The sequence below is a fragment of the Rhea pennata genome, chromosome 4 (assembly GCF_028389875.1).
Source record: "Rhea pennata isolate bPtePen1 chromosome 4, bPtePen1.pri, whole genome shotgun sequence".
Lineage (NCBI taxonomy): Eukaryota > Metazoa > Chordata > Aves > Rheiformes > Rheidae > Rhea > Rhea pennata.
Window position 1 is genome coordinate 77,183,080 of NC_084666.1, and position 15,754 is coordinate 77,198,833.

General features: G+C 50.2%; 1 protein-coding gene across 3 annotated transcripts; it reads left to right on the forward strand.

Moving 5' to 3' along the window:
• Positions 1-80: 80 nt before the first annotated feature.
• On the forward strand, positions 81-13,984 carry GSR (glutathione-disulfide reductase). 3 transcript variants are annotated; one of them, XR_009958242.1, is made up of 14 exons: positions 81-218; positions 902-928; positions 1,510-1,598; positions 2,122-2,191; positions 2,846-2,993; positions 3,662-3,716; positions 4,553-4,652; positions 5,352-5,438; positions 5,879-6,040; positions 6,427-6,538; positions 6,880-7,011; positions 8,030-8,163; positions 10,022-10,201; positions 10,286-13,984. XR_009958242.1 is itself a non-coding variant. In XM_062574376.1 (13 exons), exons 1-13 carry the CDS (start codon positions 90-92, stop codon positions 8,961-8,963), a joined length of 1,395 nt encoding a protein of 464 aa, XP_062430360.1. In that variant the 5' UTR covers positions 81-89; the 3' UTR covers positions 8,964-9,208. The 3 variants fall into 3 exon arrangements, 2 of the variants coding, with proteins under 2 accessions (XP_062430360.1, XP_062430361.1); XM_062574376.1 differs by lacking the exons at positions 10,022-10,201; positions 10,286-13,984 and adding an exon at positions 8,814-9,208; XM_062574377.1 differs by lacking the exons at positions 5,352-5,438; positions 5,879-6,040; positions 10,022-10,201; positions 10,286-13,984 and adding an exon at positions 8,814-9,208.
• The last annotated feature ends 1,770 nt before the right edge of the window (positions 13,985-15,754 follow it).

Genomic DNA, 15,754 nt, shown 5'->3' on the forward strand with positions numbered 1-15,754 from the left:
GCGGTGCTGCGGGGCGGAGCCGGGGCCGGGGAGGGGCCGGAGCCGGGGCCGGGGCGGAGCCGGGAGGAAGCCGGGAGGGAGCCGAGGCGATGGCGGCGGCCGCGTACGAGCTGCTGGTGCTGGGCGGCGGGTCGGGCGGGCTGGCGGGGGCGCGCCGTGCCGCCGAGCTGGGTGCCCGCGTCGCCCTCGTGGAGCCGTGCCGCCTCGGCGGCACCTGCGTGAGTGGATCCTGCTTCCTTAATTTTATTTTCCTTTATTTTTTTCTTTTTTATTTTCCTTTATTTGTTTCCTCCTTTTCCTCTTTTTTCTTTTTTTTTTCTTTTTTTTTTTTTTTTTTTTCCTCTTGCTCTCCTTCCCGCTGGCGGGCGGGATGCCGAGGTCGGCAAAGCGCCTAAGGCCGGCCCAGTTCAGACGGCGAAAGGCCGCGCCAGCGGCGAGCGGAGGAAATGGATTTCGCGCTGCCCGCGGAAGCCTGCTTCTGCGCTTCTTGCTCCGTGCCCCCCGCGAGCAAGCGTCGCCCTGCTCCGACTGGAAGCACAGGGAACAAGGGGGGCTGGGGATTGAGGTGCTTGCTCGCAGCAGAACTGCGTTTAAGTTGTGGGAGGAGAAAGCACCTTGTACTTGAAGACCTTAGGACTGCCTGCTCTTTAAGGAAGTGAAGAAAGATAAAGCAACAGACGTGCAGCCTGCAAACATGGCAATATTGCTCAGCTCTCTTCGCCTCAGAGAGTGCACAGTCCTGTGGGTGGACTGATTTTTGGGGCTTTTTTGTTGTTTGTTTTATTTCTTTGTTTTGCTAGGTAGAGGATTGGGATTTGCCAGCTGTGGGATTGTCAGATAGGCTGTGTCATGCTTGCAGGAGCATAGAGAATCTAAATGTTGTGCTCTTCTTCCCTTGTAGGTCAATGTTGGTTGTGTCCCCAAAAAGGTGAGTGTGCTTTTGCTGCTCTTTGCAACTTGTCCAGTCAGTTCCAGCATGTTGGCCTCAGATTTGTTCTGGTGCAGGTGTTTCTGCACCTATACTGAGAGGGGGAAAAAAATATATTTGGTATGTGAGAAGCCACAAGAGAAGCGGAATGATTCGGAGGACAAACCTGACTCACAGGCTTTCTCTTGCGAGTTTGCACTGCAGCAGGATCTTGAAGCAGAATCTGATGCCTGTTTTTTGATTTTTTTTTTTTTCCCCTTAAGAGGCCTGGTTGTGTGCTCTGAGCTGTATGAATTTCATGATGTTTTAAGTACCTGAGAGAGGGTTGTAGGATCAAGTCCGCTGCCCTTGTGCTTTTTTGCAAGGATTATGTGCATCTCTGCCTTGCAACTGAGCTAAAACCCCTGGCCTCTGTGTCCCAGTATAAGCCAGTGGAGGAAAAAATGCATCATGCTGCACATAGATGGGTATTTGAGAGCCAGCAGGAGCTGGGTTGTTCCTCCTGATCCGAGTGGCCTGTGCTGAAGCGTGTAGCGCTGCGGCTCCCTGTGCGCTGAGCGCGCTGTTCTTTGTGCGAGCAGGTGATGTGGAACACAGCGGTTCACGCGGAGTTCATGCACGATCACGCCGATTACGGGTTTGAGGTGGCTGGCAGCAAATTTAACTGGAGGTGAGTTTGAAAACGACCCATTTGCATTCAGTCTTCTAGATGTGCTTCTCTGAAAATATTTTGCTGCATTTATGTCTGCTAGCGACCGTGGTGGGGTCTCAGGCCTATCCTCTGGCAAAGCAAAGGTTGAGCATCTGCTGTTTGGTGCTGTGTCCCCATAGCGGGGAGCTCGTATTTCACACCCAAGTTGTGCTCCTGTCTGCTTTGAGGCTTGGCGTGGATGGGTGCTGAGCTTGGTTTGCAGTAGAGCTGGTAATTTGATGGGGTTTTGAATCCTGTGTTTTAGAAGAGAGGAGTTGCAAACAATCTGTTGAAAACATTCGGCAAAAGATGGTTTCTTGTCATTTATGCGTGGTAGGGAGGAAGAGCATGAAAACCTAGTACAGGGGAAAAACTGTCAGCTGATACCTGTTTTATCTTGTAGTGTATGTACCATGTGCTGCAGAGTTTTGCATCTCTTGGCTAAGCTCTGTGCTCATTAGGAGAGGAAGAACTTGTGTAGTGACAAACTATTTTGTTACAGAACTATTAAAGAAAAACGTGATGCTTACGTGAGACGCCTGAATGAGATCTACGAGAATAACGTAAAAAAGGTGAGTAAATTTTCATTCCATGAACCGGATCTGGAATCAGTCTCCTTTGTGCACCTGTGTTTCCTCAGACCCCCCCCCACGAGAGATTTTCTGAGAATTTAAGCTGGTTTGAGCTCCTGTTTTAATTTCCTATTCTAGTAACTGGGAATTGTCCCTCTGGGACCAGAATGAAAGTGAGGGTCTGCTTTGGGTAGCTGGTTGCTGCAAGAGTGCCTTCTCTGCAAAGCAGAGCAAGGAAACCATTTGATGCCTAGTCTGGAGGAAAGAGTAAGGATACTCCTGCCAGCACTGCTGTGTACCAGTGGCCTGGAGTTGGGCCACTTGTAACTCTCCGGAAAGCTACCGTGACTTTTGAGACAGGCTGACAGCTTGAGATGGCAGGAAGATAAGGGCTTAACTCGGAGAGGGATTTTTGGAGTGCGATGCATCCGTATTGCACGGCATTCATCATTCAGTTCACCGTTCTCGGGAATGGAGCGGCTGATCCAGAGCGCGGGAGGGTATGCCTTTTAGGCCACGTTTCCAGCCTTACAAGCTTCTTTGTCTACCTTCTGTAGCTGGGTAACTCATAAACTGGAAAGATTCATTAGCTGGATCTAGCATCTAGTTCTGTGGTTAATACAATAACTGGATTCCCTGCAATTATTTTTCTAGAGTAATATTGAAATCATTCGTGGCTATGGAAAGTTTACGTCTGATCCAGAGCCTACAGTTGAAGTCGATGGTAAAAAGTACACAGCTCCTCACATCCTTATAGCTACTGGCGGACGACCATCAGTCCCTCTCGAAAGTGAGATTCCTGGTAAGTCTTTGCATGATGCAAGAGATACTGCAATGTGCAACCTCTGTAGGGTGGAGATGACGCTCAGGCCACCTTTTTGTTTTGCATCTTTCAAAAGGAAATTATTCAGCTCTAGAAAGCCTCCTGCATTTGTGGAGAGCTTCTCCATGGTGAAAATACTGCTTGGTCTTTCTTATCTGTGGGTTGCCTTCAAAGAGGTCTACCAAAGCCTACTGAAAGGACTGTACTTAAGGTTGTTTTCAGGACATTTGGGGCTGTCAAGTACGAAACAGTGGGCAAGTGAAGACCAAGAGAATTGAAACTTGATACTGCATTTGACTGCGTTGCTTGAAAGAGTCAGCGGTCGTGAAAGGTTCTCGGCCCAATACAGCACAGGAAAAGTGAGAACATTTTCTCTGTATCTCCACTCTGCTGGGATTTCAGGAGATACATGGTTAAAATACACTCTCCAAACTCCTCCTCTTCCTGTTAGCCCTGTGATACTGTGCACACATTCTCTGCAGGCAAAACAGGGATTCTTCTTTTGTCCAAAAAGATCATCCGAGTCTGACCATCTTTGTTAAAGTGCTTGAAGGGGGGGATGTAGGTTTAAGTAGCAAGGAGTAGGAAGCTTCCTACCAGAAGCATTACTTGTTCTGACATGCACGAAAGTTGGCTTTGCTTTGCAGGTGCCAATCTGGGTATCACCAGTGATGGATTCTTTGATCTTCAAGAGCTGCCCAGGTAAAGCGATGCTCTCCCTCTGGCTAATGAGCCTGTGAGCAGGGAGGTGATCCCTGGTGCTCTGTGACTCCTCCATGCATCCAGCTGATTCATTTTGCAAGCTTGTGGCTGCGTGGGTGCCCTGTTTTATAGGGCTCAACCTGCTGTGCTTCCTCAGATAAGCAGTTCAGAACTGCTGTCCTTGGGAGTATCTCATTGGTGCTTCTCTGCGTTTTGGATGGAGGAAATACTGCCAAGCTTTTGGCCCTGGTCCTCATCAGACTTCCAGCAAGTCTCTTTAGGCACAGCACCCAGGCCTGTGCATGTCTGGTCATAGCACCTTTGGCTGACCCGAGGATAACCTGCCTGCCTGAGCACAGTGAACCAACTTCTTGCAACACCTCAGCCCTGCCCTGCCTGCTTGCAGCACCCTGTACTGCTCTGCCTCCCTTCCTCTTTTCTTTGCTTGCATTGGGGGAGGGAAAGTGAGAGTGTAATTTCAGAGAGCCACAGGGATGCAAGTCAGCCCAGATTACAACTGCAATGCTAGAAATCCCCATCTTGCAGTGTGGTAGAGACACAAGAGATAGTCAGCACCTGAGTTGGTTTTTCTTGAGGCTTGTGGTTGGTGAAATGGCAAGTTCATGCTGTAGGTTCCAGGTAGCTTGAGTGCAAGATGGTTTCCCCTCCTCTTATATCAGAGGACTAGCAGGGAGCAAGAGGAGGAGGACACAAAGATGCGTTTCAAAGACCAGGGGAAAGTCTGGCTTCTAGGAAGTGCCTCACACTGTCAGTTCAGGTTGAACGTGTTACCCTGAAGCTGTGCATTTGTGCATTGTATTGTTGCTTCTTCACAGGCGCAGCGTTATTGTTGGTGCTGGGTACATTGCAGTAGAAATGGCAGGGATCCTTTCCACTTTGGGCTCCAAGTCCTCCTTGCTGATACGTCATGACAAGGTACTGCTGTTAGCAAGCCCCCATGGTGCTTCCCGCTGCAATGCTCTGCAGCAGTCTCCTAGCCAGCCGGCAGTGTTGTAGCCCTCTGGCGAGAGCGGAACTGCTGGGTGTTTCCCTGGACGTTGGGGCTTCTCATGTGAACGCGGCGTTGAAAGAACACGAGTGTAAAAATACTACAGCGCCTCATTCAGGCTGGTTCTTCAGCACTTTTCAAGTTGCAGAGTTAAAAGCTTCGCGTGGAGAGAGCAAAGGCTCATACTTGGGCCATCTTTAATGCTTACTTGCTGTTTAGATGTTTTGATACATAATGGGAATGCATGGAGATGCAGACGAGGATGTCATTAGCTATTCAGTGGTTCTTAGCAGAATGAGAGCCTGGGACTGGCCAGGCAGGGTTTTCTCTGGGAGTGAAGTAGAGAACAGATGTGCTGCTAAGTGTGTTTCTGCAGCACTAACCTGTGTGCAGAGCATTGATGTAGAGGTGCATACTGCTGGCCCAGCTTCCCTTAGCTTTATTTCAGGTCACAACCTGGAAGGAAGATGGATAAAATAAACTGCATCATGAACCAGAAGCATCCAACGCATCTGCCAGTTAATGGGACAAGAATATAGGTAGAGGAATGCCAGTGGATGGAGCTGTCAGCTGGTGCCTATGTACACGGACTGTCATCTGAAACCGATGTTTGGGTTTCTGCCCAGGTGCTGAGGACGTTTGACTCGTTGATAAGTTCAAACTGCACAGAGGAGCTGGAGAACACCGGGGTCGACGTGTGGAAGCACGCACTGGTATGGACTTGCAAAACAGCCCTTGGCCTGCCGCGTTGCTCATGAAACACGAGGAAGGAGCACTGCTGATGTGCCAAAGGAAAAGCCTACATTTTGAGCGCTGTTTGCGAGATGATGGCTTTGGCTGCAGCCAGCAGCCCTGGCTGTGCGGTGTGGCCTCTGTGTCACCTCACGAGTAGCCTGCCTATTGAAAGCACCGCTTCCTCTAGCCATTACTGCATCTTGCAGGGCAGAGATTGACCCAGCCTTTGTCACACTAATGGTGACAGGTGAGCAGGAACGTGAGATAGCAAAGAGGTTTTCAACATCTCTCGTCTCATGGGGAATACAATTTCAACTTTCTCTGGCAAAACTACATGATTTCTTTCAAAGAGAGGGTGATCATCCCCAGAAGCTGTGAGCACCTTCTAACCTTGTTTTCTGGCTGTTAATCCCCCCAGGTCAAGACAGTTGCAAGGTCCCCTGGTGGACTGCTGGATGTGACAGTGACATCCTCTGTGCCTGGTCATAAGCCAACGGTTGGAGTGATCGAGGATGTGGACTGCCTTCTATGGGCCCTGGGGAGAGTCCCAAACACAGAAGGGCTTTTCCTGGACCAAGTGGTGAGATGGGAGCACGTCAGTCATTCCCTGTTTTGAGGATATCAGTGTGTGGTGGCCCATCCCTGCTGCAGATGTTCTGCTCGCAGAGTCCTTTGTCCACCTGGAGCTTGCAGCAGGATTATATTCCTGCTGTGTCGCTGAGCTGGCTCTAAAATTGAGGCAGGTGTTGCTGTCACTGGCACAAACATTTTTGTTGGTTTGTACTGCACGTGTAGAGCTTCCTGATGGCATGTATGAGCATGAAAATTTTGCATGTTTCTGTTGAGCTCTGTTCCTTCTGATGGGGATCTGTAGATTGTTGTTGAGAACAACCTTTCCTTCAGACCGCCACACTATTTCTCAGTACTCTGTGTGCATACTGATACCGTTGCTATTTCCACTGGCAGGGTGTTGAACTGGATGCAAAAGGTCACATTCTGGTCGATGAGTTCCAGAACACCACGAGGAAAGGGATTTATGCCATCGGGGATGTCTGTGGAAAAGCTCTCCTCACCCCAGGTAACGTGTTGGTGTCACCTTGATGTTCCATGCCCTTGAAAGGAGATGTTTGCTTGCATCATCTGCTTGCATCGATCAGCAAGAGTATGACCTCAGGAGCTTAAAACTGGAGGGATTTTCTGCAGGAGGCCTGGCGGTGACAGGGCCTGACGAAGATGACCTTGCTAATCTGAAGAGATGAGAGTCTCTTCAGCAAAGGATGATCTCTTGTGCTTTCTTCTGCCTAAACTTGCTGTGCACATGCATGTATGCATGTGTGTGTGTGTCTCCCTGCTTGTTGCCACCAGGTTCCCATCCACTTGAGCTGAGCTGTGCCTCAGGCTCTGTTTCCCTTTTCACAGTTGCGATAGCAGCTGGCAGAAAGCTTGCGCACAGACTCTTCGAAGGCAAGCAGGACTCCAAGCTGGACTACACTAACATTCCCACCGTGGTCTTCAGTCACCCACCCATTGGGACCGTGGGCCTCACCGAAGGTAGGGATGGGATGAATGTGCTGCTCTGACTTCAGTTTCCTACTCTGAGTTGACAGTTCTCCAAGCCCCAATTTTTAAGGAAGTGGGGGATAGAATTGCCTCTAGGCACCACAACTAAGGTAGATATGGGAAGCAGTTGCTTTAAGAGAATGTTTGACTTCAAAGGGATCTGATTTTCTGTGGACTAAGCTCAAATGTTAGTTTAAGCTCAAGCTATTGGCAGCTGAGGTGTAACATGAATCTGACAGGGTCTTCCTGAGCAATTTCGGTCCCCTGCTTTACAGTTAGCGCTTCAGCTAGTGCACTCGCAGGAGAGAGCTGGGAATTCCTTCCTGGGGATACTTGTTTTTGTAGCCAAACTGTAGGTTGTCTTTTATTTCAAGATGCCCCTTGGGAAGAGGCGAGTTGTTTGCTGTGAGGGGTATCCGTAACATACGGCGAGGGGAGGAAGCCCATAAGCTCTTTGAGAACATGCTGAAGAAACGCAAAGGTTCTCCATGCTGCATGGTGTTGTAACAAGTTTAACCATATAGCAGTGGTCCTTTGGCAGAGAAGGGTGGAGGGTGATCACAGGGCTTCCTGTAGACTACTATTGCTGCGCAGGAACACTACTTTTTTTTTCTGCTGCAGTTGTGTGCTGTACAGTTAGATAGAAATCAGGATGCAAAGTCACGAGAGGGTACTTCAAGGAAGGTCAGAGACAAGCTGCTGATAAAGGGACTTGGTTTTCAGAAAAGAGCTGCTGCACATCTTTTGGAAGTCCAGGGTCTTTAAACCACTGCTTGGGAGTCCATGATGCTTGCGTTGACAGACCGCTATGGACTACATAAAAAGAGGCTGAAGAAATGGAAGCTGAGTGGCTCCAATGATTATTTTATTGCTTAAGGAAATGTTCTTACCTTCAGAAAGGTGTCTTCAGTCCAAGTCTTGTAAAATGCCTTTCGACTCATCTTGTCAAACGCCTCATGGATATACCCTTTAACACTCCCGCTGTCTGATGTGCTGTCTTCTGTTCCAGATGAAGCTGTTTCTGTGCATGGGGGAGAGAATGTGAAGATCTATAGGACTTCATTTACCCCCATGTATCATGCAGTCACCAAAAGGAAGACCAAGTGTGTGATGAAACTGGTTTGTGCTGGCAAGGAGGAGAAGGTGTGTGAGGGGCTAAGGGATCTGGCTGAGTGCCATAGGAAGGTGGCTGGGGTGTCTTTCAGACCTCGGTTATGTGTCCAGCTCTCACCTGGAGTAGCATGATGGCCCCGCACAGTGACACTGCTGGGAATAGTGCTGATTGTCATCTTTTTCCCTGTGTTTGGCCACCAGTATTTATTCGTGTACGTACTTGCTACTGGCCTGTTTCAGGGCCAGAAGGGTTCTGTGTGATCTGCTCTGACCTGCACAAATTAGGTCTTAGACTTAGATCCACCTACCTCCACACCAAGCCTAATACTAGACTGTGCCTTTTGCTAGAGAATAGAGTGTTTTCTCAGAGGCTTGAAAGGAAGCATTTCCTGGCTGTAGCCTTAGTCCTGAAAATACTCTGGCTGGACACTTCCAGGAAGACAGTGTTAGGGCTCCTTGTGGAAGGGTTGGATACAGTAAATATTTCATTTCCCTCTTGCTGAAGATCTGGAGGTTACCCTAGTCTGTTAAGGCCACAAGCAGAGCAAGGCCTTTTGGCAAAACTTGCATGTGTGGAGAGTCGGGAGGAAATTTGGACTGCAAGTGGTCTTCAGCGCTGCTGGAGCAGGACTGTCTACCCACCTTTTTGCTCAATCTGCCATCTCCCTTGTTCTTTGAAGGTGGTGGGATTGCACATGCAAGGCCTGGGTTGTGATGAAATGCTGCAGGGCTTTGCTGTGGCCATAAAAATGGGAGCTACCAAGGCCGACTTCGACAACACGGTTGCCATTCACCCTACTTCTGCAGAAGAGCTGGTGACGCTACGCTGAAATGGCGGGCCCAAGGAGCCGGCAGTTGAAGTGCAGAAGCCAGTTGATTTCTCTGAGCAGTGCATCATCTTGGCAATCAGATGCCCAAGTTCTCTCCCTTTTTCCCCTTACAAATTTTCCTTGCAGGTAGGGAGAAGTTTTTAGATATCCCAAAATGCCTTAATATAACTCAGCTGCCTGGAGAGCAACGTATCTGTCCCTGGAATTGGTGTGGCTTGATTTGGAGTGGAAAATAAACAGTGATTCTGGGAAGGCTCTGTGTTTTGCTTCATTTTCTTTGTGGTTATTTTCCCCTGGTGAGCCAAACCGCATAGGATGGGAGTGATCCTTTGACACCGTTTGGGTTGATGCTGTCGATGGCAGGGCTGCTCCCTTCTGGTCACCTGCAGTGTGATCGCATACAGATGCACTGTGCTAGAGTTAGAGGTGCAGGGAGCAGGGCCAGCTGCCCATAGTTGCTTGGGGGGCCTTGGCTTGGGGAAAGGGTCTCAGTCCTTCCTGTGTCACTGGTTTCATACTGCAGCTGGGATGGTGACGGGTTTGGGGTTTCTGCCCAGTTCTGTCCTGGCTAGAGCAGGAGATAAGTCCTTGGAGGAAATGGAAGGAAGGGCAGGCATGGGGTCCCTAGTGTGGCCATGCCTGACCCCTGGCTCCCCGCCTCCGTGGCCCTGTGTGGCCAGCAGCCAGTGTTGGGCTAGCACTGTCCTGGTAGCATGTGAATCCTGAGGGAGAAGGTGCTGGTGGAGCAATACATCTGTCCAGAGAGTCGTGCTGCAATGGGGGTGCTGTGAGTGCTCTGAGGTGGGGGTTGGCGCCATGCTTGGTGGAGGTGACCGTGACCTTCCTGCACTCATGTTCCCAGTTTGGGGAGAGTTGGGGTCACACACTTGGGGCCAGCCCCAAGCTGCCCCAGGCTTCTCCTCTTCATGCTATGCAGAGTTGGCTCCACTGGCCTCTCCTGATGCCCTGTGCTCCAGATGGAGAGATGTTTGCCCTGACTCAGGGCTAGTCCGTCCAGCTGCCAAAGTTATGCAAACTCTCTGCTTCTTTCCTTTCAGGTTTTTTCCACTCGTGTAGGTTCCTAGTCTGGACCTGTGTGTGGTGAGAACAGTGGCATGACACCTGCATTCAGCATGGCCATCCTACAGGAGAGGCTTTGGAGCCATGTCCCGATGAGTGGAGGCAGTGACCTGGAACTGTGCAGTGGTGGCCGCAGGGCTGTTTGAGTTGAAGCCAAGGTACTGGTTCCCCATCCTGCCTCGAGGCCAAGCCATGGGAGATGGCCGCTCGTGCTCCTGCTCACGCAAACTGCCTTCTTTCAGGGTGTGACAGCCGCTGTGGGAACGGCTGCTAGTGACGTCCTGGTGGTGCTGGCCCACTCCCACCTGTACGATGCTGCAGGGCCACCTGAAGGCTGTGGAGGAGACCTTGGAGGAGTTTGTCCTCATCACCATCCCACTCCTGAGGGATGGAGCCTGCGATCCCTGGCAGCTCTGCCTGACCTGTGGCTGCTCTCTGCAGCCCTGCAGTGCATGCCAACTGCCCTGAACTGCTCTTGCTGAGCCCGGGCAAGCCTGGCCTGGGTGGAAAGCAGCCTGCGGTGCAAAGTCTCCTGCCGGTCAGAGACTCTGGCATGCTCCCATTTCCCTTCCTGTAGAGCAGCAGTGCAGCGGGACAAGCGCATACTTGGGTGAGCAGGAGCGACGTGCCTTCCCTCACCTGGGTCAGCCCAGCTATCCAGAAACAGGAAGCTGGGAAACAGGCAAGTAAACATGAAACAGAAAGGAAGGACAAGTCGCAGCACTGTGTCACAAGACCTACTGGTGTACCGTGGAGGGAGGTGGACAGCAAACCCAGCACAGAGCTGCTCAACGGTGGCCGTAGCCTGAGAGTCGTTGCGGTGGCAGCGCTCTCTCGGAAGGTACTAACGCCAGGCCAGCGCGAGTCATGGAGGGGTTTGGTAAGGAAGGTAAAATGAGACTGGGACGACATTCAAGCATTGTTAAAACAGATTTCAGCCAGGGGACAGAGAATGATGGATACTGGAAAAAGACAGGGAATTGGCAGACAGAGATGTATGCTGACAACCTTGGCCATGAGTAGATCCAAATTGGGACTATAATAATGCAAATGATAGAGCAGCATGTGAAATGGCATGCCAAAATCTAGTTTTAGCAACAAGAGCTACAGGGCAAATGGGCGTTAACTGGGAAAGGGTTCAGGAAGTAAGGCAGAAGTCTGACAAACACCTGAGCGATTTTTGGAATTGCTTGCGGCAAGCCTTGTTACGCTATGGAGGGATGAAAATTTTCATGAAAGGCCGGCAATGAGTGTATTTGTCCAGCAAGCGGCACCAGATACCCATGAGGATTTCAGAAAACACACTCCAGGGTGGCAGGGAGAGAATTTACAGAAAATACTATTGTTAGTGATTTTATATACAATGGAAGGTAGGAAAAAGGAAGGAAAGAGAAGGAAATACAAAAGCAGGAGGAAGTGAGTGTGTTGGCAGCAGCACTGGGAGAATTCCAAACATGCAAGGAAGGGGAATATAAACACGAGAGGATGAGGCTAAAAGGGAAGAGGGACCAGACGAGCAGGAATGGGTAGGGGACAGTTGAACCCAAATTACTGTGCATGTTCTAGGAAATATTGAAAGGAGATTTACAAACAATTACGCTGTCAAAAAATACTAAATGGATACAGTATGCAGGTGCCTTGTAGACTGCGAGTACTGATTGTGGTATTTTTTTTGCATGACACTAGAACATTGTTGTGTGCCCTAATGGAAAAGGGACACAAAGTCTTTCTTGCCAAAATGCAGTTGTGCCAGCAACAAGTTAATTGTTTGGGGAGGATAATTCAGTCCTCTCTCAAGAGAGAGATTGATCTCATGGGAGCAAATGCGAGCAATCCAAGAAGTACCAGTCCCTCAGATATAAAGGCAGGTTAGGGCCTTTTCAGATGCAACAAGATTTAATGGGTATTGGATATCTGGATTTAGTGAAAAAGCAACAGAGTTAACACAGCTAACTAAAGATAGTGAACCAGATTTAGTGGTGTGGACTCTGGAGGCGGAATAAGCCTTTAAAGAGTTAAAGCAGGCAGTTATGGAAGCATTACCGGACTATGGAAAGTCCTTTGTGGTATGTTAGTGTGAATGAAAGGGAATTGCAAGTGGTGTGTTCTAGTTCAGAAAACTGCCCAGGGCTGGCATGCAATAGCTTATTATACAGCAGAGCTGGATCCAGTAGTTCAAGGAACTGAACGTGCTCTAGGGTTGTAGCAGCAATGGCTGTAATGATTGAGGACGTGAGGAATATCGTTTTAGGGCACCCTTTAACTGTAATAGTGCCTCATGCAGTGAAAATTCTCCTGACCCAGCAGGGTCGCTCGTTATTTACCCACTAACGTTTGCACTGGTATGAGCTAGTTTTGCTCACTGAACCAAAAGCGGTTTTTGAAGAGTGTGATATGCTAAACCCAGCTCCTTTGCTACCAGAAATACTGCAGTCCAAAGAAAAATTAATTCACAGTTATTTGGAAATGACAGATTTGAGGCCAAGTATTCTACATCTTGTGAAAAGAGCCCCTGCGCAATCTGGATTTAATATTGTTCTGTGATGGATCATCATACTATGAAAAGGTTGCAGGGTATGCAGTAGCTACGCGATATATAGTGCTGGAAGCTGGGTCCCTTTGAGGACAATTTGGGGCTCAAGAGGCAGAACTGATAGCCTTAACCTGACCATGTATTATTGCCATGAGTAAGACTGCTAATATCTATACAGATTCAAAATATACTTTGGGAGTGATATTTGCAACGTGAATAACTTGGAAAGAAAGAGGCTTTCAGACAGCAGTAGGACATCGAATAGCCCACCAAGATCAGGTTTTAGAGTTATTAAAGGCTTTGGAAAAGCCTTTTGGAAAAACCTTTGCAGAGTTAGCAATCCTGTATGAGAAGGCTCACTGATGAGATGCTTCAGATACAACTAAGGGAGATAACCTCGCTGATGCCGCAGTGAAAGCAGCTGCGCTACAACCTCTGCCCACCAACCTGGAGCTGCAAGAAGAAAGGGTAGGGAGTGAGGCTCATGAAGAACAGAGAAAAGAACAGCAAGCCAGACCTAAATGTTTCCATTCTTCCACCTCTTTAGGAGCAGAACAAAAAAAATGGAAGATGGGTTTTGTAGGGAAAACTGTTGCTCCCTAAGGTCATGTTGATGCTGCTAGTAAGAGAACTCCACGGATGGATGTACTGGGGAATGCCTTATTTAGAGAACCAAATTTCCCAGTCACGGGCAGCGCCAGGTTTGACTCAAGCAATTTTACAAGTAATGAGAGGGTGTTTAGTATGCACAGAAAAATGCTAAGTCACAGATAGAAGCTAAAATAAAAGGAGGGCACCCTTGGGCTTGAATGCCATTTCAGAAATTACAAATAGATTTCACAGACATGCCCCCAAAATACCCTGGAATTATAGCCATGTTGCTACTGGAGCGAGTGTAATGAAGTGCTACTAAGATGATTAAGGGACCGGAGCAGCTCCCATATGAGGAAAGGCTGAGAGAACTGAGACTGCTCGGCCTGGAATAGGGAAGACTGAGGGGGGACTCTTATCCAAGGAATTAAAATAGCTGAAGGGAGGCTGTGAAAAGGATGGGGCAAGACTGTTCTCAGTGGTGCCCAGTGGCAGAATGAGAGGCAATGGGCACAAAGGGAAACACAGGAAGTTCCACCTGAACATCAGGAAAAACTTCTTTACTGAGAAGGTAACAGAGCTCTGGAAAGGTTGCCCAGAGAAGTTGTGGAGTCTCTCTCTCTGGAGAGCCATCCAGATGAGATCCTGGGCTCTTGGTGACCCTGCTTTTAAGCAGGGAAAGTGGACTTTGAAGATTTCCAGAGTTGTCTTCCAGCCTCAACTGTTTTTGGATTCTGAAATTCCCTAATGGTGCCAACGGGTGCTTTGTCTTCTGGTGGTGCTTACTTGCCTTCTGGGGCTAGAGGCAAGGGCATTGTGCAGGTTATAAAGCTTGTTGCTGACATCAGTTCCTGGATTTGTGACCTTTGTCAAAAAAGCATCTTTTGGGGCTGCAGGCCTGCTGTTCTGGTAGCACTGTGAAGCTTAGCTGCCGTCAGTGTTAGTGAACCTAGAGCTGTGCTGTTCCTCTCCCAGCAGAGCTTTTCTTACCAGAGTGCTTCTCAGAGCAAACCTCTTGGGAGCCTTTTTGCGCTGAATAGGAGCAGGAGCTGGGGCTCAATGTCTCCCCCTTTTGCTTTGCAGGTTCTTATGGCACACATGATGCTGGGCTTTTGCAGCATGCTCTATCTTTGGGTGCCCTTCTGGCATCTGCAGGACTTTGCACAATCTAGGCTCTCCTGCCTGTGCTCCCAGTGCGTGCTGGGCTATGGCACCCATTGCCAAGCTCAGCAATGGCAGGAACTGCCCCTCCAATGCTTCCCTCCCCTATGCCTCCCCCACAGGAGATGTTTTCTCAGCAATGGTGGGAAAAGAGTGTTGGGTGGTCCCTGAGCTCAATGGGCCTTGGCTCACCTCCTTGCTGTGCTCAGATGAAGGTTGGCAGTGTGGTGATCTCCAGGCGGATGTGGGACAGATCGGGGAGCACCAGCTCCTGTGGGTACAAGCGCTGGATCAGTTTTGGGGCCAAAAGCAATCCTCCTGTGCACCTCCAAGGCTGCAGCCACCACCACCATGTGCTGAGGCCTGCAGCATGGTTGTGCCCGGCCCACCAGCAGCATGGGCGGTTTGCTGAGCTTGGCAAAAGGGCAGCAGAAGTCAGGACCCTGGCAGAGCCCATGGGTGCCTAACAGCTGCCATGCGCAGGCTCTCACTTCCTCATCTTCCTTGGCCTGGTAGTGGCTTCGCACGCTCCTCATTTTTAGCCCTGCTCGAGGACGGCAATCCTTGACCTCACTGGGAGTCCATGGGAGGGAGGCCACAAAGCCCTGCAAGGACCAAAGGCGCTGGTGAGGTCAACACAAGGCAAGGTGGTGGGGGAAAGGAGGAGGTGGTGGTGGGGTTGGTGGAGAGCAGGGAAGATGCTCTCCTGCTCTGCGTGGGCTGCAATTAATCCTTGTCCACTGGAGCAGGACCCGAGCCTGGCCCTGCAGCCAGTGGCAGAGCCCTGGAAAAACCCTCCCTGACAAAAAACCGTATGGCTTTAGCAGCTGTGTTTGATACCTGGGCACCAACCCCACTGCTCGATTGGGCCTGCTGTGGGTCAGCATCTGGCTTGGCCCTCCTGGCCCTCTTCGGAGCCTGAGAAAGAGAAGTAGGCTTGGTCCCGGCAAGAGCACAAGTGGTCCTGCTGCCTGGCAGCTCCCAGAAAATCCCCCTCCCTCGGGCATGTGGCACTTGATCCCCCATAGGTGCCCTGTCCCCAGCCCTCACCAGCACAGGCAGCTCGTGTGCTGGAGGTGCTGCCAGGTGCCGCTTGGTGGGGAGCCTCCGTGGGACCTTACTGGCCACATCTGTGGGCTTCCTCTCTGTGACCTGCAAAACCAGGTAGGGCGGATCATTAAGGAGCTTCGTCTTAAGGGGAAGGTGTGGGTACATCCCCACCGGCACTGTGGGGCTGGGACAAGTCCAGCAGACAGGGCAGTCACTCCAGGCATGCTGATCCTGCTGTGAGCCTGGGCCCTGACACGGGCTCCCAGCACCTCCTGCAGCGGCCACAGGATGCTCAGCTCTCTTGGCCCGGAGAAACCTGTGCTGAGCAGCCTGTCCGCAGGAAAGCGGCTGCGCTCTGCGCTGCCAGGAGAGCAGT

Excerpts from the sequence above, each read along its gene's own strand:
- GSR (XM_062574376.1), top strand. The coding sequence starts at position 90 with ATGGCGGCGGCCGCGTACGAGCTGCTGGTGCTGGGCGGCGGGTCGGGC. Across the intron at positions 2,192-2,845 it reads ACGAGAATAACGTAAAAAAG|AGTAATATTGAAATCATTCG; the intron begins GTGAGTAAATTT and ends TTATTTTTCTAG. Across the intron at positions 7,012-8,029 it reads GACCGTGGGCCTCACCGAAG|ATGAAGCTGTTTCTGTGCAT; the intron begins GTAGGGATGGGA and ends CTTCTGTTCCAG.